This window comes from Podarcis cretensis, assembly GCF_951804945.1.
Source record: "Podarcis cretensis genome assembly, chromosome: 1".
Lineage (NCBI taxonomy): Eukaryota > Metazoa > Chordata > Lepidosauria > Squamata > Lacertidae > Podarcis > Podarcis cretensis.
Window position 1 is genome coordinate 108,790,949 of NC_137170.1, and position 25,632 is coordinate 108,816,580.

General features: G+C 40.4%; 1 protein-coding gene across 3 annotated transcripts in view; it reads left to right on the forward strand.

The window, feature by feature from the left end:
- Positions 1 to 20,936, forward strand: part of PKP4 (plakophilin 4) — a 99,937-nt gene extending 79,001 nt beyond the window's left edge. For 2 of the 3 annotated variants that reach the window (XM_079977132.1, XM_079977133.1), the window contains exons 12-17: positions 2,761 to 2,944; positions 6,492 to 6,609; positions 7,125 to 7,316; positions 7,455 to 7,628; positions 10,124 to 10,274; positions 13,623 to 13,849. In XM_079977132.1, the coding sequence (XP_079833258.1) occupies positions 2,761 to 2,944; positions 6,492 to 6,609; positions 7,125 to 7,316; positions 7,455 to 7,628; positions 10,124 to 10,274; positions 13,623 to 13,834 (1,031 nt within the window). In that variant the 3' untranslated portion in view covers positions 13,835 to 13,849. Of the gene's footprint in view, positions 1 to 2,760; positions 2,945 to 6,491; positions 6,610 to 7,124; positions 7,317 to 7,454; positions 7,629 to 10,123; positions 10,275 to 13,622; positions 13,850 to 15,406; positions 15,492 to 15,621; positions 15,740 to 16,606; positions 16,739 to 17,469; positions 17,544 to 20,033 lie in introns of those variants that run through there. The other variant, XM_079977134.1, reaches the window with a different exon arrangement.
- Positions 20,937 to 25,632: the final 4,696 nt, after the last annotated feature.

The window sequence follows — 25,632 nt, forward strand, 5'->3', positions numbered from 1 at the left end:
TTTGGATGTGTTTTTTCACAACTCCAGATGATAGATGCTTGGTTGCTGAATGCAAGATCTGTATCTGGTGTGTAATCTGTCATTTAAAGCTGGACTAGAGGTACCCAGCAAGTCTTTGCTGTTTGCATTTTAAAGGGAAAAAAATGTGTTCACATTATTGATTGTTTCTACGCTAATACATCCATTGTTGAAATCCCAAATAGTATTTTATGTGCGCACAAGAATTGCATGTGGCACACCTTGTATTGTGGTGTGGAAACCTAGCAAGTGTATTTCTTGTTTCCTAGTAGTACTAATTGAAACAAAGTCTCCAGATCCCTGTGTTTTGAATGTGCAGGAGTTGATTGGGTAGACCGTGTATGCTTGTCATTAGCAAATTGTTTGGGGCTCATTTTCTTAACTTCTAGGTGATGAAAGGGCTTTTCTTTCCCTAGCAAACACCTTGCCCTTCAGCATATTATTATTTCCCCTCAAGTAGACAACATTTGGCAGATAACAAGATACAAATCTTATTCTTTCAAGCAAGCAATCAGCTCTTATTGACACTGAGCTAGGCAAGTCAGACGATCTTGCAGTGTGGGCTGATCAATCATACATTCCTATACAATCAGCAGAGCACACAATATTTATATTTTGTAACCACTGACCTGTATATAGTTGCATGTCATAAAAGTCTGTTCCCTCAAAATAGTAACAAAAATATAATGCCAGTATTTTAGTAGGCAAATAAGCAAATTGGGAGAGACTAGACTGGAATGAATTTGTACATGCTGAATTTGCCACGCAGAGGTAGCATGGTTTGGAGCAGGCATAGGCAAACTCGGCCCTCCAGATGTTTTGGGACTACAACTCCCATGATCCCTAGCTAATAGGACCAGTGGTCAGGGATGATGGGAATTGTAATCCCAAAACATCTGGAGGGTCGAGTTTGCCTATGTCTGGCTTGGAGGATCAGAAGCAACCCATGTGCTTCCAAGCACCTTCATTCCTCTAAAATACAGCTCACCTCTCTATTGCCTTTTTAGCGTTAAACATAGGTTGCCATGACATCTAAATAGTCAATGCCGTGTTCAGCCATAAATGAAGGTCTTGTTTTTGCTTGGTTTTTGTTTCTGTTCTGTTCTGTTCATTTGTATTTTGAGTGGTCCCCTACTCAGGTCTAAGGAGGGGTTAACATGCAGGTGAAAGTGATGGTTAGTTGATGAAGAACCCTGTGTGAGAGGCAGGGAAGGGAAGATCTCCTAGGGTGGGAGAAGAAAGGGAAGCTCCCAGGTGAGAGCTGGAAGGGATCACCTTCCTCTGTGTGGGACAAGTTAAGATTTACCTGTGAAAGAGGACTTCATATGCTTTCTCTTCTCTCTCTCCTTCTTCTCTTTGTATTTGTTTAGCTTAGTTGTTGTTTTTTATTATTATAATGTATTATGAAAACTCTTAATAAAATCTTATTCAAAAGAAGAACCACAAGCCGAGTTCCACTTACAGAACTGGGCTTTTCCAGTTCCTCCTTCACTCTGTGTTCGCTAAAACATGCTCCTGAGAATTGGAATCATCCAGACATCCAATGATACAGTGTGCCGCTTCAGGGGAGAAATCAACTGTGGAAAACATCTCTTGCATAAGCTTTAAATGCATTACATAGGAACTACAGGCAGTGCTCCTTTCTTTTCCTTATCAGGGAAGAGTTGTTCATTCTTTCTCTTCTTGATGAGTTGAGGGACATAATTTCAGTGTACTCTTTTTTTGTTTTTTTGTTTTTTTTGCAACAGTAGTTCTGTAACCTCATGCAAGATGAATCCGTTATGATTATTATTTTATACGCCCAATTATTTGGAAGGCAGCAAGTTCAACACAACCCAGAATCTTTTGCTAATAAAATATTCGGAATCAGAAATGCCTCATAGTTTGTGAGCCACTCTATGTGTATTCTGTATTTCACTTATGGTTGCAAGTTACTGCTGATCTCACACACTTTGGAATGTAAATACAACATTGTAGAATAAACCATCGTAGCTTATCTCGATATGTATAATGTAGACTTCATTTTGCTTGAATTTTAAGGTGCCCAGTACATTGGGATCTGGTTGGATCCCAATTGAGCTCCCGTTGCTCGGTCCCTGCTCCTGCCAACCTAGCAGTTTGAAAGCACGTCAAAATGCAAGTAGATAAATAGGTACCACTCTGGCGGGAAGGTAAATGGTGTTTCCGTGCGCTGCTCTGGTTCGCCAGAAGTGGCTTAGTCATGCTGGCCACATGACCCGGAAGCTGTACGCCAGCTCCCTCGGCCAATAAAGCGAGATGAGCGCCGCAACCCCAGAGTCGGTCACGACTGGACCTTATGGTCAGGAGTCCCTTTACCTTTACTAGGTTAAATGGAGCTTTCTCTCAGGCCAGTGGGAATAGGATTGCAGCTGAAGTTTCATCACACAAATGGTCTGGTCTGCTGTCTGTCTGCTACCTTTCAGAGTACTGCTTTTGTTTTATAAACGTGTCAGTGACTTTGCCCCTTCCTACTAGGGATACTTATTCCTCCCTTAAGTTCTGTCATGATAACTTAAGGTCCATGTGCTAAGCTGAAAAATGAGAGAGAGATGTTGCTTCTCATACAGTTGTCTTTTATGCTATGGAGTATTTGGTTTTTATTTCTTTTAAATGTGCTGTGTTTTAACTTGCTGTTACCACAACTATATGGTAAAGTTTGCAAGTTGAACCTGATGGTTCTAGCCATAAAATAATACTTGATGGATCTTTCCCCCTCCACAGGCGTTCTCTGGAACTTGTCTTCATGCGATGCAGTAAAGATGACAATCATTCGAGATGCGCTTTCAACGCTAACAAACACTGTGATAGTTCCTCATTCTGGTTGGAATAATTCTTCCTTTGATGATGATCATAAAATTAAATTCCAGACTTCTCTAGTTCTACGTAATACAACAGGATGCCTGAGGTAAATTGCTGTGTTTGTAGTAGTAATCTTAAAACAGCAATTTCTTATGCGGCCTTTGTAAACTAATCATTTCTTCCATCCAAGCTAATATGCTTTGCTTTTGCATAATGAAAAGAAGCAGACATGCAGATTTATATCCAAGGGCATGTTGTTTTATTACTGTGTGCTCTCTGTGTTTGTATTAAATGCTAATTATAGGGTTAAGTTGCAAGTTGCTTTGATGCCAAGTCATTTCTAGCAATTTAATCTTTAAGTTATTAACTGGTCACTACTGTGGTTCAGGCCATTCTATTAGTGTAAGCTTGAAAGAATTATTGCAGACTACACACATCGAAATCATCTAATGATAATTGCTGTTATTGAAGGAGCTACCAAAGGCTCAATTGGGTTGCTTCCCTTTTTCTTTAATCAGCAGAATCTTCCTCCTGTGCCCTATCCTGAGATGCTTTTTATAAGTCCCATCAGTTTCAGGTGTAATTTGTCACATGGTGTTAAGGGCTGCTGTTCAAGAAGCACAATTCTAAAGCCCTCTTAGGCACCAGAACTAGTTGATTGGTTCTTTGATTTTAGCCACTCTGATTGAAGTCCAAATGAAGTTCAACAAATGACCAAAGCAACTCACTTAAAAACAAAAGACCAAGCTGAAACAGCCAATTCCATTTCACTGCTCAATCTTTGGGAGAGTTCTCGTAAGTTTGTTGAGGAAGGGGTTGTGTGTTAAGGGTTGTGACACACTTCTGCCCTATTGGTACAGCTCTTTTCAGTGGTCATTTCCCCTCATGAGATGTCCTAGAGAGGGCACTGCTCCAGTGAGTGCTGGCCTCCATTCTTTCCACCAAGAGTGCCTTAAAGTAATGTAACATTGGGGCATTCTGGAGGAGAAATTTGTGGCTGCCAGGTAAGAGGAGCTCCACTGCTTTAAACAAACAAAAAAACAGTATCCTCCTCTCACAATTAAGAGTTCCACCACAACCTTCCATCTAATCCCCTCCAAACATATATGCCTTTTTTCCATTAAACCATGGCTAAGGAAGCTTAACAGTGATGTTGTAATTGACAATTTGCCAACAAACCAGTATGAGAAATCATGATTTGGAGCAACCGTAATTGGTGTGATCACAACACCATGGTTATTGCTCTGTCCCCAGAATCCACTGTTTCAAGAGATTAGAGTGCTGAGCAGACATAAAAATGTAAGCAAAGAAGCAGCTTTAAACCAGGGTTTGCCTCTAATTTTGGAAGGTAATACCATGGTTTGGTTCTAAACAATGATTAGCACAAACTTTGATTTGGTGTGGTGTCCAAATTGAATCATAGATTTATTGAAATGATCCTTGAAATTAGTTTTTAAAGTAGCTCATGATTTCAAAAGGGCTCTGTCTCGGTTCAGTTCTGCTTTTGGTCAGACTTGGCTTGCAGGCATTCAAAGTTAGGGTCAGCAGTAAGGAACTCAGCAAAGCAGTATGATCCATGAATGACCAATATAACCAGCTGATGAAGTCATTGGCTCAGTAAGGGAAATGTCAAAAAGGATATTGTGGCCAGGATGCAAGCCAGGATCATTCTTAGCCATGTAAACCATGAAGCCTTGTTTATCAAGTCATAGTAGAATCAGTGGCTAGAAAGGAACGCAGAGCATCACCAGGTCATGTCGCATTTCTGACAACATCTGGAGCTGCAGGGTGCATATATTAAGTTATGTAATAGGACAATTGTTGGAAAATGGGGATGAACTGGAACAGCGTTTGATGGATTGCACCTTTTAATGGATACATTTAGATCTTTTTCAATCTTTATGCAGAGGCAAACCTGGATTTACTCAGGAGCCCATCATGGCTCTGTGAGAAATGCATCTGTATAATGTACAGGCTGGCAAACATGCATTTCTCACATTCACATCTTATTTAAGTGTCCATTTATAACATGTCGGCTAAAAATGTAGTGACCTTTTAAACCACAATATGCAACCAGGAATATGTTGGTTGGCAAGTGTGAAGAATAAGCAGACTAGTCAGGGATTGCAAGGACAGAAGGCAGGATTTGAATTAAAAATGGCTATGTTAGATTAGGTCTGAAAACAAGATATATTCATAAAGATGTGGAGGTAGATCCAGAACAGCCTTCCCCAGTCTGGTGCCCTCCACAACATTCGGACGGCAGTCTTATCATCAGTCACAGCAAGTCTATGGGAGTTGTATTCCAAATCATCTGGTGGTCACCAAATTGGGGAGGCAAACCTAGATTATGATAAATCACTTCACCAGAAAGCAAGATAAATTGAAGAGCAGCCAAGGGCTCATAAAAGCACTGTTTAATTAAAAAAATAGCACTTGGTCTTAGGAATACAAAATATACATTCTCTTGTGTATACATTGGGTTGTTTCATACAATGATGTCTCTTTCGTGCAAGGACATCTGCATAACTAACAGGACCACTGCATAACATGACCATATAATCCAATGCCTTTCCAGATGTCCCTCCTTCAACAACTACTTGCTTCAACCTGCATCCTAGTCTGTGCTTCTTCACCATGCTTCCCGCTGTATTTCTTCACAAACCCCATTGCCTTATCCAAGATATTCACACAGTCTGTGAGCCAATTAGAGCAACAAAAAATAAACATCACCCAAAGAATACCATGTCTAGTTTTGCATACATTTTAAAAACATAGACAACAAAAGGGGTGTGTTTTGATTTATTTATTTTCAGGTGGTGGAATCGGGGAGAACTTGCTCAATGTTAGTGTTTTAGCTTCCTTGGCCTTGGGAGGGTTATAAAGATACAAGAATCTTTTTGGCAGCAGCCATTCAGTGTGGCCTGGACCCATCCCAGATTAGACCACACTATGCAGACATTGCCAAATGGATTGGCGTTAAGCAGCAACAAGTAGGTTTTTTGCAGGCTTTAGTGCAGCATGTGGATCATTTATTGCCAACCACATATCTGGGTAAGAAATTTTGCTGAGCAATAAAGATTGACTGAGAACTGATATAGGCAGTGCTTTCCCCCCTTTTTCTTTAACCCAGGGTTATTTTGTAGTCACTGAGTGGTCTGGGGAAATGAATCATTGAGGACCCCACTCAGATCTCTGTGTTTAGCCCTAACAAGTACACATAAAGGTATATATTTAATCTGCAGAGAAAACTGGCCACATTTTCTAAAGCAAGCAGTAGGTTATAGATAGTATTAGAGTGGGGGAAATAGATTTCTCTATCGTAATACTGATATCTTTTGGATCCTCTCTCTCAGCAATCTATTCTTTATAGCAACGAATATACAGTAATGAGGGGCATTCTGCTCCAACACTGTTTTAATAGCCACCCTGTTAACTGAAAATGTCATTATAAAACACACGCGCACAGTATTATCTGGAATACACTGAGTTGAACTCTGACATGTGTTTGCACTTCATCAGCAAATGATATCATCGTCATATCTAAGCAGCTTTCCGTATGCAGACAATTGGCTGCATGTCTCTGATAATAAGAATACTAAAATACATAGTGTTTATTAATATGCATCACCATTCTGATTTTTATGCCTTAGGAATCTAAGCTCTGCAGGAGAAGAGGCACGGAAACAAATGAGATCTTGTGAAGGGCTGGTTGATTCATTGTTATATGTGATCCATACATGTGTGAATACTTCAGATTATGACAGCAAGGTGTGTAGATCTTTTAACAACATTTTCTTTGTTATCAGGAGAGTTGTCTGGTTTGGTTTGTAATTTGTTTATACCATTGCAGTCACAGAGTTGTTACGCTTTTGCGCCACTGAATGTTGAAGCATGCAAATTAATGCTGCCTGTCTAAGCAGAACCTGGAACTGTGAAATGATGAAAACAAGGATGGGTTTTATCTTCCAGATCTTTCTAGTTTCTTCCCCCTCCCTTGTAGTATTTCTGAAGGTTCAGTGTTAAGTTGTTGCTCTCTTACTCAATCTTGGGTGGGCGCAATTCTCATTGACTTGGAGAGGTTCACTGTGACAAAGTTTGATAACCTTTACACTGGACTAACATATAGAGGGATTACTAAAAGACTCATCATGGTTAAAATTTAGCTGATCCCTATTTCCCCTGATATCCCTTCAAAAGTTTAATTCATCCTTTAAATGTATATTCCCAAATCACTTCTGCGCTATGTATTTCACTACAGAATCTCTCCTGTGTTTGGCTTACAGACAGTGGAAAACTGTGTGTGCACACTAAGAAACCTTTCCTACCGTCTTGAGCTTGAAGTGCCTCAGGCCCGCCTTCTGGGTATAAATGAGTTGGATGACTTTTTGGGGAAGGAATCGCCTAGCAAAGATTCAGAGCCAAGCTGCTGGGGGAAAAAGAAGAAGAAGAAGAAGAAAACTTCGCAGGAGGACCAGGTTGGTTCCTCCTCATTCCCCATGGCTTATGAACCAATATGTTAGAGGATACCACGTAGCAGGATGTTTTAAACAATCCTGTTTGGATTTGGCTTAAAAGACAGAGCTCACATATAATAAGTGTGTTATCTTTCACAGTGGGATGGAGTTGGCCCAATACCAGGATTGTCAAAGTCTCCTAAAGGTGTGGAAATGCTGTGGCATCCTTCTGTAGTGAAACCGTATCTAACTCTTCTAGCTGAAAGCTCCAACCCGGCTACTTTGGAAGGTTCTGCAGGATCTCTCCAGAATCTTTCTGCAGGCAACTGGAAGGTATTGTATGAAACTTGAAGCTGTTGCTCCTTCACCCTTGCAGTGTTTTTTGCAACAACACTGATGCTCTAGTGGAGAGCCAGTGGCAACATCCCGTATTCAACATTTTGCAGGCCATTTTCTCCAGGAAATGTACTTCAAGTCACAGGATCTCATATGAATTATATGTAAAGTTGACCAATTAAAAAAAAAAAAAAGTAAGATGGTATTCAACCATAGTTTAGACCCATTGAAATTAATGGACAAAAGTTGGCCATGTTCATTCATTTCAGCAGTGGTACTTTGAGTAAAACTTAGTGGAATACTGCCTATAATTCATGCATATGGACAAGTGGATATTACTCTGCCCATCAAACAGAAGATAAAGTGCATTTGGTCCTGACTCATTACATGCGCAGACATCTCAACAATACCTTAGAATTATGTGGCACAAGTATTCTTTTATGTATGGAGTCTAGGAACAGTATGTCCAGGCCATCCTTGCTGATAGTGGTGTGTGCAAGGGAGGTGGAACATAACTCTTCATAGTATTCTACCTGATGCAGCTATACAAATATATTTTCCCATTCTATTTGAAGACGATGACTGCATTTGGACACAATGTTAAGTCATGTTTCAGTGTTATACAAGAACGAGCCGTCTCAAGCCAGCAAGCTCCATTGTTCTTTGTCCATCTCTGGCACAGAAGCCAGTTTCACAGACTATGAGGTTTGAAACCGGTCTGCTTCAACAAACTGCACTTGAGGCTACTAATCACAATTTGTCCAGGATTAGCTATCATGACAAGCTAATCTGAAATGTTAGGATGGTGCTAACATTACTTTGTGTTGTTTGCTGTAATGTTAGCTTCTCTGTGCTAAAAGAGCAAGACATAAAGAAGAGTAAAATAAGAAATAAAATGGAAGGAAAAGCTTCCATACTGCCATACTGCACAAGGGTGAGAGGGCAGACAATCACATTGTAGTTTTTTATTGAAGAGGAATATTTTTTTTCTACCTTGAATGTGGAATAAAAATTTCCAGGAAAAATGTAGGGGAAATTTAAGAACGTTAAGGGTGGGAATCAATTGAATAGTCTTGCTAACTGAAGGACTTCTGCTAGGGCAGTGGGACTCCCCCCCCCCCCAATCTCCCCAATTGGCGGGGTGTCATGAAAAACCTCATAACAGCATGTGGGGAGAGGAGACGGAGGGTTTTTCTATCTGGCAAACAGAAAAGCTTGCACTAACAGAATGATTGTCATAGCCCTACATTGAATTCCTCCCTTGCTATTGTATGAAGTAATGGCATTTTTAATATTTAACTTCAGCTCTGCTCCCCCAGTTCGTACATCTATTCACCTTACAGCCACAGTAGCACAAAGTGGAATGCTTTGGGGGAAGAACATTACCAACATGCTACCGTTAAAAGCACCGAGGGTTTCTTACCAGTGCATAACTGGGGTGGGGTCAGGAGCGAAATTCTTAGCCTCACTTTTTTAAAAAAGATATTGTTCAGTACAAAATCTCCAAATATTCCGAATCCAGCATTTTCTGCAAGCCGTGCAAAGAAAGGTCACAGCTTAATTAAATTAGCTAAAGCACAGATAGGTTTATCAGCAAATAGGAGATTACCGTATTTTTTGCACCATAACACTCACTTTTTTCCTCCTAGAAAGTAAGGGGAAATGTTTGTGCGTGTTATGGAGCGAATGCCTGTGGGTGGCGGGGGGGATCTGCTGCAGTCGTGAGCAGAGGATCCATGGTTCCCCTTCCTTCCCTCCTCCGTGGTTACAAAGCATGGATCCACATGGATGCTCAGGATTTTTGCATTGGGCTATTCCAAACTCACTGTCAGATCACATGTCTGTGGCCACAGCATGAACCACAAAAATCATATATCCACTATTTCGTTTAGATTTTTTTTTTCTTGTTTTCCTCCTCTAAAAACTACGTGCGTGTTATGGTCTGGTGCGTGTTATAGAGCGAAAAATACGGTAATTGCTGTTCACAAATAGGTTTTGTTGCTATACACTCCTGCTTACTATATGCACAACTGGTATACTGTAAAAGCACCACCCTGCATACCTTAAATCACTTTTCTTCATTCACCAAAGGGATAATAATAAAAACCCTCAAATTTCTTAAAGTGACATACTGCCTTAGAAGTTCCAGCAGGTGATTTCCTTTTAAAGGAACCAAACATTTTGTCGTTCCCCACCATAAAATGTTACTGCGTATTTAATAGCTATTAAAGCAGTTATAATACCATTTAACATATTTAGTCAAATTCATCTCTTTCTGTGGCCCATAATGAAAACTCTTCAAATGTGAGGTTGATGCCAAACCCACACTTAAGTTAATGTGAGTAGGGTACATAGCTCCATTTTGTGGTTTGGACAGCGCCCACTAATTTGTATTAAAATTCAAACATGGTGAAAGAAAAGGTTGGCTATATTGGCTTTTTAAAATAAAAAAATGTACATGTTTTTAAGTAATTTTGCATTTTTGTCGGTAGTTTGCGGCCTATATTCGAGCTGCTGTCAGAAAAGAGAAAGGGCTTCCGATTCTCGTGGAACTGCTGAGAATGGACAATGACAGAGTTGTTTCTTCTGTGGCAACAGCTTTGAGAAATATGGCATTAGATGTCCGCAACAAGGAGCTTATTGGTAAGTAATGAGGGACACCTAACTATGAAGGATGTCCATATGAGAAACACTGTATATTTTTTAAAATTAGTTTTGGAGTTTCCTGTAGCCATATCCAGCCCTGCGGCTCAGCCATCACAGGGGATCTCAGTGAGCAAAAGACCTCTAGTCAGGGGTACGTGGAGGGCAGGGGCTGGAAGTAGCAGTCCCATTGCACCAGCGTAACACTACTGGTAATGCCCTGGAAACAACTCTCTGTCTCAATAGCAAGCAGTCGCTGGAAAATGGAACTGTTTCGGACAGGAAGTTATATCTGCAAAGCTTGATTGAAAATGAAATTCTTCATCTTTGGTGTAAAGTCATAACCTTCTCAAGATTCATTATGCTGGTGATGAGTTCTGACAACCTCCAAACATATTCTTCCCTTGGAGATCAAGAGTGTTTTCAAATTTATTTTTAGAACCTTTTTTCCCCTCCTGCCGTAATGTATGTTTCTGTCAAAATGTTGATATGGATAGGTAGGTGTTTATATAGATGACATGGCCAATTTCCTGCAGATGATTAATTCGGCAGCCCTCTTTCCTCCATCTGGGTTTTCTGTTGTAAAAGTCAGAGTAATATTGATGGGTGTAGCCTAGACCATTGGTTCTAAAACTCTGTGCACAGACACCAGGGAAAGAGCTGTAATAGTCACTCAGAACAATTCCCTGTTTGAGCACCTTGTGGTAAACCATTACCAGATCTGCTATCAGAAAGCAGTTCCCAAGCATTAAAAGTATAAGGCTTGAGCCTTTCTGAAGTTCACTTTCATGGGCCAACACTGCAGTATAATATGCCAACAAAACAAAAAGTTGTAAGAGGCATTCATCATACCACGTAAGGATTCAAAGCAATAATTATTTGGGGTTTATGTATAAACCCAGACCCACTTGCACAGACTTCAGGACCCACATGATTGAAAATACTACCCTAGCATATACTATCAGGGCCAAGCTACACGTGATCTGAATTGGATTGGATCAGTATTATCCCTGTTGTGAAGGCACCCTTGCTCCAATCAAAATTCTCTGTGTTTTTTAATTACAGATAGGTAGCCGTGTTGGTCTGCCATAGTCAAAACAAAATAAAAAAATTCCTTCCAGTAGCACCTTAAAGACCAACTAAGTTAGTTCTTGGTATGAGCTTTCGTGTGCATGCACACTTCTTCAGATACACTGAAACAGAAGTCACCAGACCCTTCTATATAGTGAGAAGGTGGGGAGGGGTATTACTCAGAAGGGTGGTGGGATTGGATGATTGGTGGTGGGATTGGGTGATTGGCAGATAGCTGTGATGAGCCTGTTGACGACTCTTAACGACTGCAATAGGTCTTACAGGAAAAAGCAAGGGATGAGAAGGTGAAAAATGGCTTTGTCATGGCTTTTACATGACAAAGCCATTTTTCACCTTCTCACCCCTTGCTTTTTCCTGTAAGACCTATTGCAGTCGTTAAGAGTCGTCAACAGGCTCATCACAGCTATCTGCCAATCACCCAATCCCACCACCCTTCTGAGTAATACCCCTCCTCACCTTCTCACTATATAGAAGGGTCTGGTGACTTCTGTTTCAGTGTATCTGAAGAAGTGTGCATGCACACGAAAGCTCATACCAAGAACTAACTTAGTTGGTCTTTAAGGTGCTACTGGAAGGAATTTTTTTATTTTGTGTTTTTTAAAGTATTTTAAAAATTCAATCAGGAGACCATCTACATCATGTGTGATTCAGTCCTCTGTTCAACCAGGAATGAAAGAAAAAAGGGCTTGATTCACATCTAGGTGAATTGTGCAAACTCACAAACCAGCTACAGAATTCTCTGCAATCTACAGAGGTTCCTCAGCAGACAAATGAAAAGGGAAATGGTTCCCTGAAGATGCGTTTGTGTTTCTTGTGATTTATCATCTGGCCTCAGCTACATATCTATTTCTAAGAGTCTAGAGAGGTGTTGAAGTTATTGAGATTATTTTAATCTAATAAAATCAGTGCATTCAGAGATCTGTGTCTCAGAAGCCAATGGTCCAAAACCAAAGTTATTACACAACGTTTTGCAAAGGGGAGTTGCAATCCATGTCACAAACTGGGAGAGAAATGAATACTCCTGACTGCAGAAGTGAATGGGCCATTTCCTTGCTTACGTACCGTTCCACTTGTATTTACACAAAATGTTTTTAAATTGTACATTGCTACAAGTATGCAGTGGAGTAGCATTTCTTCTTTGGTTATGAATCAGAATTTGCCTGCAGGTGCTCAGCTAGAGCAGAGAATTAATACCTTCCTCATATTAATTACCTGCTAGCTATCATTTATATACAAATACACTTCCAGTTTTTGTGTTACAGGGCCACTGAATTATCACCACAGCCCAAACCAGGGCATTTAGTGTACCTTAGCTTTAGGATACTTTTCTTTTGTTTTACTGTGCAGTTTGTTAAATTTCACTGAACACCAATCCCACAATCTTGGGAACTGATTTTTCTCTCCTATAACAATTATACTTCATATGCATATTTCCTGCTTCTGTACATACTAGATACTGGCCACATTCTCATACAATGCTAAACCATGATTTAGCTTTACCTAAAGGACTCTGCTTAGTTCAACAAGACAACTTCATGACCCACCAGTTTGAAGCCGGCTGGTAATTAAAGCTACCAGAGTCAGGCTTTTAACACAGCAAGGTAGAATTCTCTGAAAGTAAGAAAATGACTTTGCTGGTTCTTCTTCCGCCCCCATGGGAGGAAAAGGAGAGAAGCATTTAAGCCCAACTCTTCACTTGTGCTCATTCACGTAGCCCTAAATTATGGCTTAGCATCTTACTCAAATGCAGCCTCTAACTTCTCACATTCCATTGGTTCAAAGTTCTGCTAGGAAGGAAGGAAGGAAGGAAGGAAGGAGGGTCTGTGTGCTTTGGTGAAATATTTATTGTGTTTTTATAAACCACAGATTGCTAGAAACCAGAGCAATTAATTTGATTGTGTTGTGTTCTCTCTCTCTTTTACTATAAAATGGCTCAGCTAAAACAAGCTTATCTAAAATAAATACATAGATTTGTGTATGTCTGTGTACTTTGGCATGCTGCCACAATCATTTTAATCACTTTTTGTTCTAATCCAGCAAAAGAAGGCAATATATTTTTAATTTGAAAAATGACACTGCAGTACCTTGCTGCCACTCTGCATAGCAAAGGGATTTCTTTCTTTTTTTTATGAAGTTGTATTAAATAATAATAATAAGTCTCCTTGTAGTGTTTCTATGCTGTGTGTTTTTCTGTGTGATGCTAAAAATACCTTAGAACAGTGCAAAGTTCCTGTATGGGCTTCTTTTCCTCCCCAGGTAAATACGCTATGCGAGACCTGGTAAATCGCCTTCCCGGAGGCAATGGGCCAAACATTCTCTCTGATGAAACTGTGGCAGCAATCTGCTGTGCTTTGCATGAGGTCACCAGCAAAAACATGGAGAATGCCAAAGCCCTGGCTGACACAGGAGGAATAGAAAAACTGGTGAACATAACAAAAGGAAGAGGTGACAGGCAAGTGGAACATTAGAAAGTCTCAAGTGAAAAATCTCTTGATATGAAGAACTTAAGAAAATTTGTGATCTACACAAAGAGTATTATTTATGCATTCTTGTCTTACTTAATAAGCTGACCAGCCTCATAGAGTTGCAATCTGTTCAGCACGGGAGGAGAGACCTTGGCATTTATTCCATGTGATTTTTCTAAAATCCACACTGTGCCTGCCAGTTTCCTTATTATGTATAATTTGTGTGTGCGCGCAAATTTTCTGCAAACCAACCCTAGACCAAAATCTTTGCGAATTTAGAGAAAATGTCATAAAACTAAGGTTTCCTTATAGATTAGATCAGGCCTAGGCAAACTCCGGCCCTCCAGATGTTTGGTACTACAATTCCCGGCAACCACTAGCCACCATTCCATATCCCTGACCACTGTTCCTGTTAACTAGGAATGATGGGAATTGTAGTCCCAAACATCTGGAGGGCTGGAGTTTGCCTATGCCTGGATTAGCTCTACCTACACAGATGCTGCTGGACTAGATAGACCTTTGGCCTGCTCTATCAATTTTTAAAAAATGTTCTTAACAATTACAAGAATAAGGAAACAGCAGATAAATTAATGGTGCCATGTCCAAGCTCCAAAGCATTTAGGTAAAAACCAAACAAAATGAAATGAATATTACTTCAAGGGAAGAAATTTCACAGTTTAAGGGTTCACTACCCACCCCCAAAAGCCCTGTGACTCATATATAACAATCTAATCTCAAGTTTATCAGGATCGACTCCGCTTTTCAACATCTTAATGTTCAGCAGGCTCATAGAAAAGGAAGAGCTTCCCTTAAGATTCTTAGAATGTAGTGAGTGCCTTGAATTTGGGCACATATGCAAACTGGTAAAACTATAGAGGTTTTAAAGCAGGTATAAAATGTAATCAGAAGTGTACTTCTGCTAACAAATGTTTACTCACACTTTGTACCATTTTACATTTCCGAGCCAGCTTTCAAGGGCAGCTCCACAATAAAGAGCATCTCAGTAATCTAATATAGAAATACCCAAAGTATGAACGTCTTTTAGCAGCGGACCCTTTTCACGTGGCTATCTGTGTTATTAAAAAGCATTCCAGACCACAGCCACTTCCTCAACATCCAGGAATGGTGCTGAGTTCACGGGTACCCCCAGACTGTGAACCTAATCCTTACTGGGGAATGCAAAGCCAGCCCCCTCCAAACGCATATTTTCATCCATCTGGGCAACTAAATGAGCCACCATCATCACATATCTCTTTGTCTGCATTGAATTTGCTAATTCGTCCTAATCCAGTCCATCATAGATTTTGAGCACTCATTCAGAGAGATCACCATCACACCTGGATCCAAGAAAAAAACAAAACAAAACTGGGTGTCATCAATATATCAGTGACACCAGGCTCCAAATACCCAGATTACTTCACCCAGTAGTTTAATGTAAATGTTAAATAGCATGGTAAATAATACTCAAAGCTGTGGAACCCTACAAAATAATTCTCATGAGAAGCAATTCTATTTGTGTAGTATGTGCATGTCTAGTAATATTGTACACTAAACGTAAACTTTTTTTCTTCTCAGGTCTTCACTGAAGGTTGTCAAGGCAGCAGCCCAGGTGCTGAACACATTATGGCAATATCGTGATCTCCGCAGTATTTACAAGAAGGTAACACATAAAAGCTGTTCATACAAAAATTAGTATTCATCATGATGCAATTCCACAATGAAATCTAAACTAGTTCTTCTAATGAAATGTCATTCATTTTTCATATGACCTCCTTTTTCTTGTTCCACAGGATGGTTGGAATCAAAATCATTTTATTACCCCAGTGTCAACACTTGAGCGTGACAGATTCAAGTCACATCCCTCCTTGTCTACAACAAATCAACAAATGTCGCCTATCATTCAGTCCGGTCAGTTAATAAACCTTTCCCTTCGTATGTGGCCAGATTAGATGTTAATTTCCCCGATCAGCTCTTGTTCACTCCTTTTAAAAACCTTTGGAGGCTCATTCTCAGTTTTTTACTTCAAGCATATTCTTCTCATATATAGTTGAAGCCATCAGACTGGTTTTTGGTATGACAGAGTTCAACGAACAGTCTATACATTTTTAACCAGATATTCCACCCTCCACAGCACTTAGGCACCTGCCTCTGTGATGTACAAAGAGATGATATTTACAACCAGGCCTAAACAGGGTCTTCCATGGAAAGCTGTGGCTACTGTAGTTCATGGTGAGGAGGAAAAAGGTTCCCTGCGTGTTAGCTGAGCAAACCCCTTTGCCCCTCTGGCTCTCTTGGGGGAAGATCCTCTTCTGGCTCTGGGGTAGGTCTCCTCCCGAACCAGGAGCACTCTCCAGGGTACTCCCAATTTACACAATTTCGTGTATGTGCATTTGGGCCCGGAACCTCAGTGCAAATGGGGAGCTACCTGCATATCAAGGGTGGGGGGTAGGAAGAGAATAGTAGGCCCATATAGCTACTGTATCCTAAAAACATAGATTTATACACATTGCCTGACACTCCACAATCTTGGCCAAACACTCTAATGAACATTGACTCTCAACTTTAAGGTGTTGCAGCTCTTTCTTCTAGAGATTCTATATGAATGTTTTAAGGAATTACGTTTATTGTCGCTTTTTCTACATGTCTGAAAGCCTATTATTACAAAGCATTTCCGAAGAACCCTCTACTTTTTCCTGACCCTTTTGTCTGGCACTGATTTTCTCTCTCCCCATCTCTTTCCCTCTCCTTTCTTCTCTTTCACCTTCTTTTCCCCAGTTGGAAGCACATCTTCATCACCAGCGCTATTAGGAATTAGAGACCCTCGTTCCGAATATGATAGGACCCAAACTTCTATGCAGTATTACAATAGCCAAGGTGATGGGATTGCACATAAAGATATGTATACTGGTAAGGGACCAGTGAGATGGAAAATGAAAGCTTGGTACATAATTTTTAAACTTCTTGTTTACCAAAAAAAAAAAAAAAGCATGTTCTGAATGAGAAAACAACAACATGTCATGCAGCGAAAGCAAAGAGGGTCAGATCATATTCATAGTAGCAATAGAATAACATCAAAAAGTAATGAGTGTTATTCAAACACATATTTAAACCTGTCTGTAAAATATTTTATTGCATATTACTTTTCAAGAAACACACGCTTATCTTATGAATGCTGGCAAAAACATTTCACTGCATCACAGGTTATAACCCAAATTCAGCAGCAAGCAGTTCTCGCTAAGGGACTCTCTGCCTCCTTCCTTTCATCTTCCTTCTGTCATGAAACATAGCATCATTATACAGCCAAGATGTCTGAGGAGGGGGTGGAACCTGCAAGTCAGGTTTCGGCAGAGAGAAGCACAAATTACGTGCATCCAAATAAACCACTGAAGTCAAATGTGCCCCCCCCCCACAGCTCCATAAGGCTGGATATCCAGATATCTGTTTCTAGAGGTGGTTGTTGTGGTCAGAACCTGCCCTTGCTCTTGTAGCCTTCCCCCAAGGAGGGAAATACTGGGATCCTTTATTGATATGTATCATACAGTTCTGTTCCTCTTTCACCAAAGTGTGAAAGTCAGCCCAGCATGACACCTGAGCAAATAAAATATTGCTTTTAATACTCTGTTGCCGTTTTCCCACAGGGTCCAGCAAGCCTTCGCCAATTTATATCAGTTCCTATTCTTCACCAGCAAGAGACCAAAATAGGCGTCTGCAGGTAAAAGCTGAAATCTTAATTTAAAAAATGACCATATTGATCACTAGCAGAGAGTGCATTTTCCTTTAACCTAATGGCTTCTAAACCATTTTAATTGATGGATTCCTGCTGCCTAAAGTAACTTTCTAACTTCAGGCAATGATCTCAGAATGCTACGGTGCCTGGATTATGGTTCTCAACACTGCAACTGCAGTGCAGTAGTAAAGCAAGGCTCCATCTTATCCCATTCCATACAAATCTTCTTTTGGAATATTATTTTTTCTGCAGTGTATTACACAGCCTTCCGCATTTCCCTTTTAATATACCCATTTGGATCACCCTTTCTTCACCACAGGCCTGTACAACTTGTAACCTATTAAGCTGCTGAACCCGGCGGCCCACCACCAGATTCAATAAACTTCCTATTTTGCTACATGAACAACCAGGGGGAATGTCAGATACCTGTCAAATGTGGCTAGTGAGCTCTGTTCATCTTGGTGGGTCACCAGTTGTGCAGCCCTGCTGTCACCCACTTGTCTTCAGTGTCTAGTGGCCACGTGGGCTTTGCTGGTTTGTTTGCACAAAATTCTTTGAAATACCCAAACTCAGCAGATTTACGGTAGATTCCAATCTGGTCCTTTTGCACTTGCAGAAGAGCTTTTCATCCTACAGAGGCAACTGCTAACAGAAGAGGAAGGGAGGCAATTTTTGCCAGTTCTCCCTCTCCCCTGCATCCCCTAGCAGTCCCCGAAAATCAGCTCTAGAGAGTTGGGGATTCACTAGAACAAAGTGAAAAGTGGCAATAGGGAAGGGGAACTTGGCAAATCTAGAGATACAGTGGTACCTCAGTACTTAATTCGTTCCGGAGGTCCGTACTTAACCTGAAACTGTACTTAACCTGAAGCACCACTTTAGCTAATGGGGCCTCCTGCTGCTGCCGCGCCACCAAAGCACGGTTTCAGTTCTCATCCTGAAGCAAAGTACTTAACCTGAAGCACTATTTCTGGCTTAGCAGAGTCTGTAACCTGAAGCATATGTAACCTGAAGCATATGTAACCTGAGGTACCACTGTAGATACATAGAGATAGAGAGATAGATTAGATATATCTCCCCTCCTCTTCTGTTAGCAGGCACCTCTACTGGATCAAAAGCATTTCAAAAAGTGCAAAGACCCCAGTTGGATTCTTCCCTGAGATTCCAGACTGCTCACCAGTTTTTTGGCTTTATTGATTTCAGTACAGTGGTACCTCGGGTTAAGAACTTAATTTGTTCTGCAGGTCTGTTCTTAACCTGAAACTGTTCTTAACCTGAGGTACCACTTTAACTAATGGGGCCTCCCGCCGCCGCCACACGATTTCTGTTCTCATCCTAAAGCAAAGTTCTTAACTTGAAGTACTATTTCTGGGTTAGCGGAGTCTGTAACCTGAAGCGTCTATAACCTGAGGCACCACTGTACTAGGATTTTTAAGAGATAAACACAAAGGATTGGGCAACTAATGCAAGAAAACATGGAGAAGTCAAAGTTATATTCCTGAAGTTTTTGTTTGTTTAAAGAACTATCCAGCAAAATGAAAAATGTTAAGTGAACATTTGTGTCAAGGATCTATAACAAGTGTTAGACAGGAACTGAACAAAGGACACAGGGTTACACCATAGCGGCATGCAAAACATCTTCAGACTGTAAATCTATAAGCAACATTTGCAAATTGTGTGCTGTGATAAATGCAAATGAATCGTTTCCTCACCCAGGAATAACTAATTATGCATTCTTAAAGAAGTGCAAGTGTTTAGGGGTGTAAAATTAGAAAGTCAACAGCACAACAAGAATTGCAATTAGGGAAGAATGAAAAAAAGGCCAAAAAAATAAACAACGGTATAAGTATCTTCTACCAAGAGGAGGCTGATGAAGTGCCACAGCAGCAAGGGCCCCTGATGTAAGAGCTGGGGAAACAACGGATCAGCTTGATTGGGAGTCCTTTACTTTACACCTGTCTTCACTCCTAAAAGTTTGTTCAGATGTTGACATAATATTTGTAAGAATTGGGAAGACTCAGAGGACAGAATAGGAAAAGAGCAAGTCATATTCCAAAAGATACCTTGGGCATAATCAGAATTGCAGAAAGATCAAATTGTACCAAGAAATGGAAATTCATCCTCTTATACATGCAACATAGGCCATACTAGTTGTAGAACAATTGGTGATTATACAATGGAGCCTGCAACAAAATGTTGCAGTATGGTATATTTCTTTCCTGGAGGCCAGGAACCTAGGTAGCCATGTCATTTTCCAGATTACTACATTTATTTCTCTCCCCCCCCCCTCACACACACATCCCCATCCCCCCCCCCATGGAAAAATGGGTCTGAAAGAAACTAATGAATGGTTTTACAAAAGGCTTTCTTTCTATGTGCCACACACCTCACGTTCATGTGAATGGATAAATTGCTACTACAACTATACATAGATCAACTGAGGTATTTTTCCTTCCCTTCTTTTTGCTTTTTCAACAGCATCAGCAGTTGTACTACAGTCAAGATGATTCCAACAGAAAGAACTATGATGCTTACAGGTTATATTTGCAGTCTCCACATAGCTATGAGGACCCATATTTTGATGACCGAGTTCACTTCCCATCTGCTGCAGATTACACAACACAGTATGGACTGAAATCAGCCACAAACTATGTAGACTTTTATTCCACCCGACGACCTTCCTATAGAGCAGAACAATACCCTGGGTCACCCGACTCTTGGGTGTAGCATTAGAAAATCACGAACAGAAACATATCTTTCTAACTTTTTTTGAAAAGCGATTGAGTTATGGGTTTGCTGTTTTGAGGGGAAAATGTGGAAGTGAATTGCAAAGAAGGAAACAAGGAAGTGGTTGTTTTTTCCCCCCTAAAGGGGATTATCTTTGAAGATGGGAGAAAATTTGGAAGAGGAAATTGGAAAGGGAGAACTTTTGCTCTGTTTAGATGTTAGATCTAATTACTTGTAGTTCCTATAGTCTGGTGAAGGTGTGGGCAATGTGACGAAAGGTTTGAGAATTGAGGGGAAACGGCTTTGGGAAATGTGTAGGTCAGAACAAATTACAGATATGATTTTTTTTTAAAAAAAAGAAAATGTGAATAAAAGTCTTGTTCTCATAGTTTGTACAGAAAAAAAAATATGGATGCCCTTCTTGTTTTACTGCTGTTACTAAATGTCAAGATTATATGCTATCATGTCTTGTAAATTTCTTTTCAGTTGGTGTAAATATGGAAACGCCACATTGGTTGGAAGTGCCATCATTTGTAATGCCGTGCGTCATTTTAAAACTGATTTCAAAAGCTGACATCTTTTAAAGAGAGGGGGGGAAAGGAAGAGAGATCATACAAGGAAATGTTATAAATAAATATCATTTTGTTTTTAAAATGAACGGTGTAATTTTGAAGCACAAACCTCTGGTCCAGTATATCTGCACTTTTATTATCCCCTGCCTCATTCACAGAGTACTTCACTGCCATTTTTTATGCCTATGGGGGGAGGGGAAATAAATGTGGACGTCTCATCCATGGAAAGTAGATCCCTGCTCATTCTTCTTTCTTTTCTGTGTTTACTGTTAAGGAACAAATACAACAGATGTGTATGCTCATTGTGAGTTGTAGAATCAGGTTAAATATATATCCATACATATATATATATATATATTTCCAAGCATTTCTACCATTTTCTTAATTTTGTGAAGTTCATCTATTTCTTATTTGTCAAGCTGGCATACCAAAACATAAAATTATGCACTTTCTTGTCTTCTTTTCATTTCCACAGTACTCATGAAGCCAGTACCTTTCACGGTTTATATCCCTTTGCAAAAAAATGAAAAGACGCAGAATAAAGTAGATATAAATTCCTTTTACAGAATATTTTTGTAAGTAATCTGTCCAGCTGGCTCACATCCCTCTTGATTTATTGTGCTTTCATAACTGAGCGTTAATTAATTGCATTCATTTTCCTCCTGGCCCGTTGATAATTGCTAAATATTTAGACCACAATACTCATTAACTTGGGTGTATTTATATTGCTTTGCCTGCATCTGTTTGTTAGTGTTATTCCATAGGTGGAACCCATTAAAGCCTTTAAAAGCACAGAGGGGGTGCACCAAGAGATAAAACATATCTTATTTTCAGGCTTGCAAGGGGTAATTATCAGCTCTCCACCTATTCTTATTTATTTATTAACAATACTTGTATTCTTCCCCATAATCTATGAGACATTATTGTTGTAGAGCACACCAATCTTTGAGACAAGTAGAAAACAGCAAATTCACCTTAATTTCATGGGAACTCAAAGTGGGCATACATAGGTGGCACTGGCAATTTTCCACCCAAATACTGACCACACCTAGACCTCCAATAGCATCAGCGGGTTGCCTCATCCTGTGTCTTCTGGCCAAGCCTTTTGTATCCGTTTTTGACAAAGGCACCTTTCTGCGGAATGCTTTGCTCCAAAGGTTGATTATTTCAGAGGATAACTCCACATATACATCAGTGCTGTTTTTTTCCTGGATGCTAGCTTCTTGAATTGCTGCCTTCCGTATGAAGGTCCAAGATAAAACCTCTGGCTCCGCCTCTGGCTCTTACTTCACCTCCGAAAGATGCACCTCCTATATTGCTAGACAGCTGTTTCATTTTTTGACCTGGCCAACAATAACATGATTCTCAGTGTTAATGCCATTTACCAGAGAGCAGCCAGAGGTATTGTATGTGCTTGCAGGCTGGGGCATTATGGAACATAGGAAACTGCCTTATACTGAATCATACCATTGGTCCATCTAGGTCAGTATTTTCTGCACTGCCTGGCAAGGTCCCTCGGGTTCTCACACAGGGCTCTCCCCCCAGCCCTACCTGAGGATGTCAGAGGTTGAATCTGAGACCTGAAGTACAAAGCAGCGCTCTCCCTCTGCATCTGATACTCTGAGCTAGTGTTTCTCAAACTTTGGTCCCCAGCTGTTGCTGGACCACAACTCCCATCATCCATAGCTAGCAGGTCAGGGCTGATGGGATTTGTAGTCCAACAACAGCTGGGGACCAAAGTGAGAAACACTGCATTGAGCTATGGTCCTTCCTGAGTTCAGAATATCAGAATCTCTGAGACACTTCAAGGTTTGAGAAAAACATGGTAGATTACTAATTCTGGGAGAATGTTTTTGGGGAAATTGAATTCTGGCCAGGGCTGATGGGGGTTGCAGTTGAAAACGTCCGGATGATGTCAGGTTGCCAGTAAGAAATGAGCTGAAGGGTGCTAGGGCATTTTATTCATTTATAATACAGTAGCATTAAATATCCTTACGCTTTTCCTCACAAATCTAATGTTTACACTTATTCATGGGGTACTTTTAAGACGAGGGTTTTGCAAGTGTCAAGAACACGGAACCAACATCTCTTAACACCTATAAGCCACGTGGAGACTGCCAATTACCATTTTGATCACACTAGGCTAGCATCATCAGCAGAAGTGATGCTGCCAAAATCAATGAGTTGCTTGTAACCCCCATGTGGCTTGATTGGTGGGGGGAGGGGAAACAGCCTTATAGGTTCGGCATGCTGTTTCATCAGGGAACCTCTTCAGAGATTTCTCCTTTTTTGGTGCAAAAACTGCTTGGCCTGTTGCCCTCAAGCTGTTCTGTCGTGTTTCAGCATTTGCTTACTTTGTGTGTGTCTGTCTTCTCTTTTTTCCACTTGGTCTCATAATTTATGCACTTTCTAGATTATGGAGCTTTAATTATGCAAATGAAATGTAATGGCGAGTTTCCATTTATTCCTGTTTGGCATGTTTTATCCCCCCTCTTTTCTTTCTTTTTAATTAATGCAGGATTAATGTCAGGTCAGCAAGTTAAGCTTCCAAGTGTAAGTTGACCTCGCCAGTGGGAACAATTACACTGATGAAAAGGAGTTGCTTGAGCGTGACAGCCTTTGGAGTGGGGAGACGCTCCTCTGGAAATTAGGATGTTAGGATGGTAAAAGGGAAGCAATTTCGTGCATTCACAGTGGAATTATGTGGTGGAAATATGGTGCAGGGGCGTGTGAATTAGCCAACATTTGGAGGCTTCTAGAGGAAGGGGCTTTCACAGCTGCAAGAAGACCTTTCTCTGTAATCTCATGACGTAGACTTAATAGACAAACTGTTATAGACAAACGTTCTCTCTTACACAACTCTCTGTCTTCTGTAAGCCATAGCCACGCTGAATTAAAATAATGTATTTGCCTGCCCTGAATTGCACTGAAAAGATTTGATTGCATAATCCTCTGTTGCTATGGAAGGTCAGAACTACACATCGTTGGAGAAACATGGTTGTTTCCAAGAAACATAGGTTCCTTATTTCCTCCTCTTTCCCCTGCTAATACTTATTTGTAAAATATATACCCCATTCATCATTAAACAATCATAGGACAGGTCACAATGATCAAAGCTACAAGAACCCTAATAATAATAATAATAATAATAATAATAATAATAATAATAAAATTTATTTATATCCCGCCCTCCCCAGCCGAAGCCGGGCTCAGGGCAGCTAACAACAATCAAATAATCAAACAATCAAATAATCCAACATTCTAAAAACATTTCAATTATGAAATTAATTAAAATCAAATTGATGGCAACCGTTAAACAAAATTTTGTGCAGGTTGCCAGAGGAGGGAGTCAGGCTGCGCCCTAACCAAAGGCCTGGTGGAACAACTCTGTCTTGTAGGCCCTGCGGAAAGATGTCAGGTCCAATAAACATTAAAACAAAACAAAAAAATACAATTCCATCTGCCACCACGGTATAGACCAGGGGTCACCAACCTATGGTGCCATGGTGCCTGAGAAGGCTTTCATTGGTACCCCACGCAGGGCTCCCAGACTCAAAACTAACTTACTTTCTTTCTTTCTTTCTTTCTTTCTTTCTTTCTTTCTTTCTTTCTTTCTTTCTTGCATCTCTGGTCCTCCTAGGAGAAAAGTCATGAAGCAAAATTTGTACCCTTCTAAACCATTTACGTGAAATGAAAAGGCCTGGCTGCTCCTGCCTATCATTGTTTTTAAACCAATGAATGAAGTTGGAGCTGTGATTGATAAGTTTGGATACTGGCAATAGGAATCTCTGGGGTCCTGAAGAGCTGTTGTTTCTCCCTCCCCTTTTCCTGCTGCTGCCTTATTTTTTAGACCTTGGATACACCCATTTTATGCTTGGTGTGTGTGTGTGTGTGTATAGCAGTGTGTAGCTACTTGAGAGGCTTTTTTAAAAAAATGTGTGTTGGGGTGGGGAGAAATTCAAGCAGGTATCACATTCTGCTAGACTTTATTTTGTGCTCTAGATATCCTTCCCAGGTCCTCCTTTGGTCTGGGCAGAAGCTATTCTCCTTTGGTCTGGGCAGAAGCTATTCTTGCTTCTCTAAATATGTTGGGTGATACCCAGTGGTAGTTTCCCACTTGTACCAGTCATACTTCCCCTTCTGCTCTTTCCCTCCGGGATCCCCATGCACACCCCCAAAATCTGCTCTGGGGTGTGCTGCAGCGGGGTGGAACAAAGGGCAAATCCCATTGTGTGAACATTGAGATGACCTTAGATCTTGCCCATTGCATTTACCTTGCACTGACTTTATTTGCATGGCTCATCTATATATGCTCAGTAATTGTACATTTTTGTTTTGATGGGGAGCACCTACAGTTCAAAGATCTAGAGGACACTTTTTAGAGCCAGCGGTATAAAAGCTGAAGGATTTTTCCATGTAACGTAATCTCGCTCTCTCAGTTTTAATACATGGTTTGTTAGCAGGAGTCTGTAGCAGCCATCTAAATGTAAACACCTGCCAAGTCATGAATACTTCCAAATAATGTTAAAGTATCTTCTGTATTTTTATCTGAGCAAAACCTATTCAGTTTCATTAAAGTCCCTGGAAGTTTTCCAAGCCTGCCAAGCTCAGTAGGTTTTCTGTACTAGGTTGTTTGGGACATGTTTTAAAAAGAAATAGAAGAAATAAAAGAGGCTGCTGTTTCACTGAAATAAATGAAGGTTGCACTATTACTAATATAATGGAGAATGCCGATCTAATAAAAAGAACAGCATTCTTATAAAAAAGGTAGGACTTGA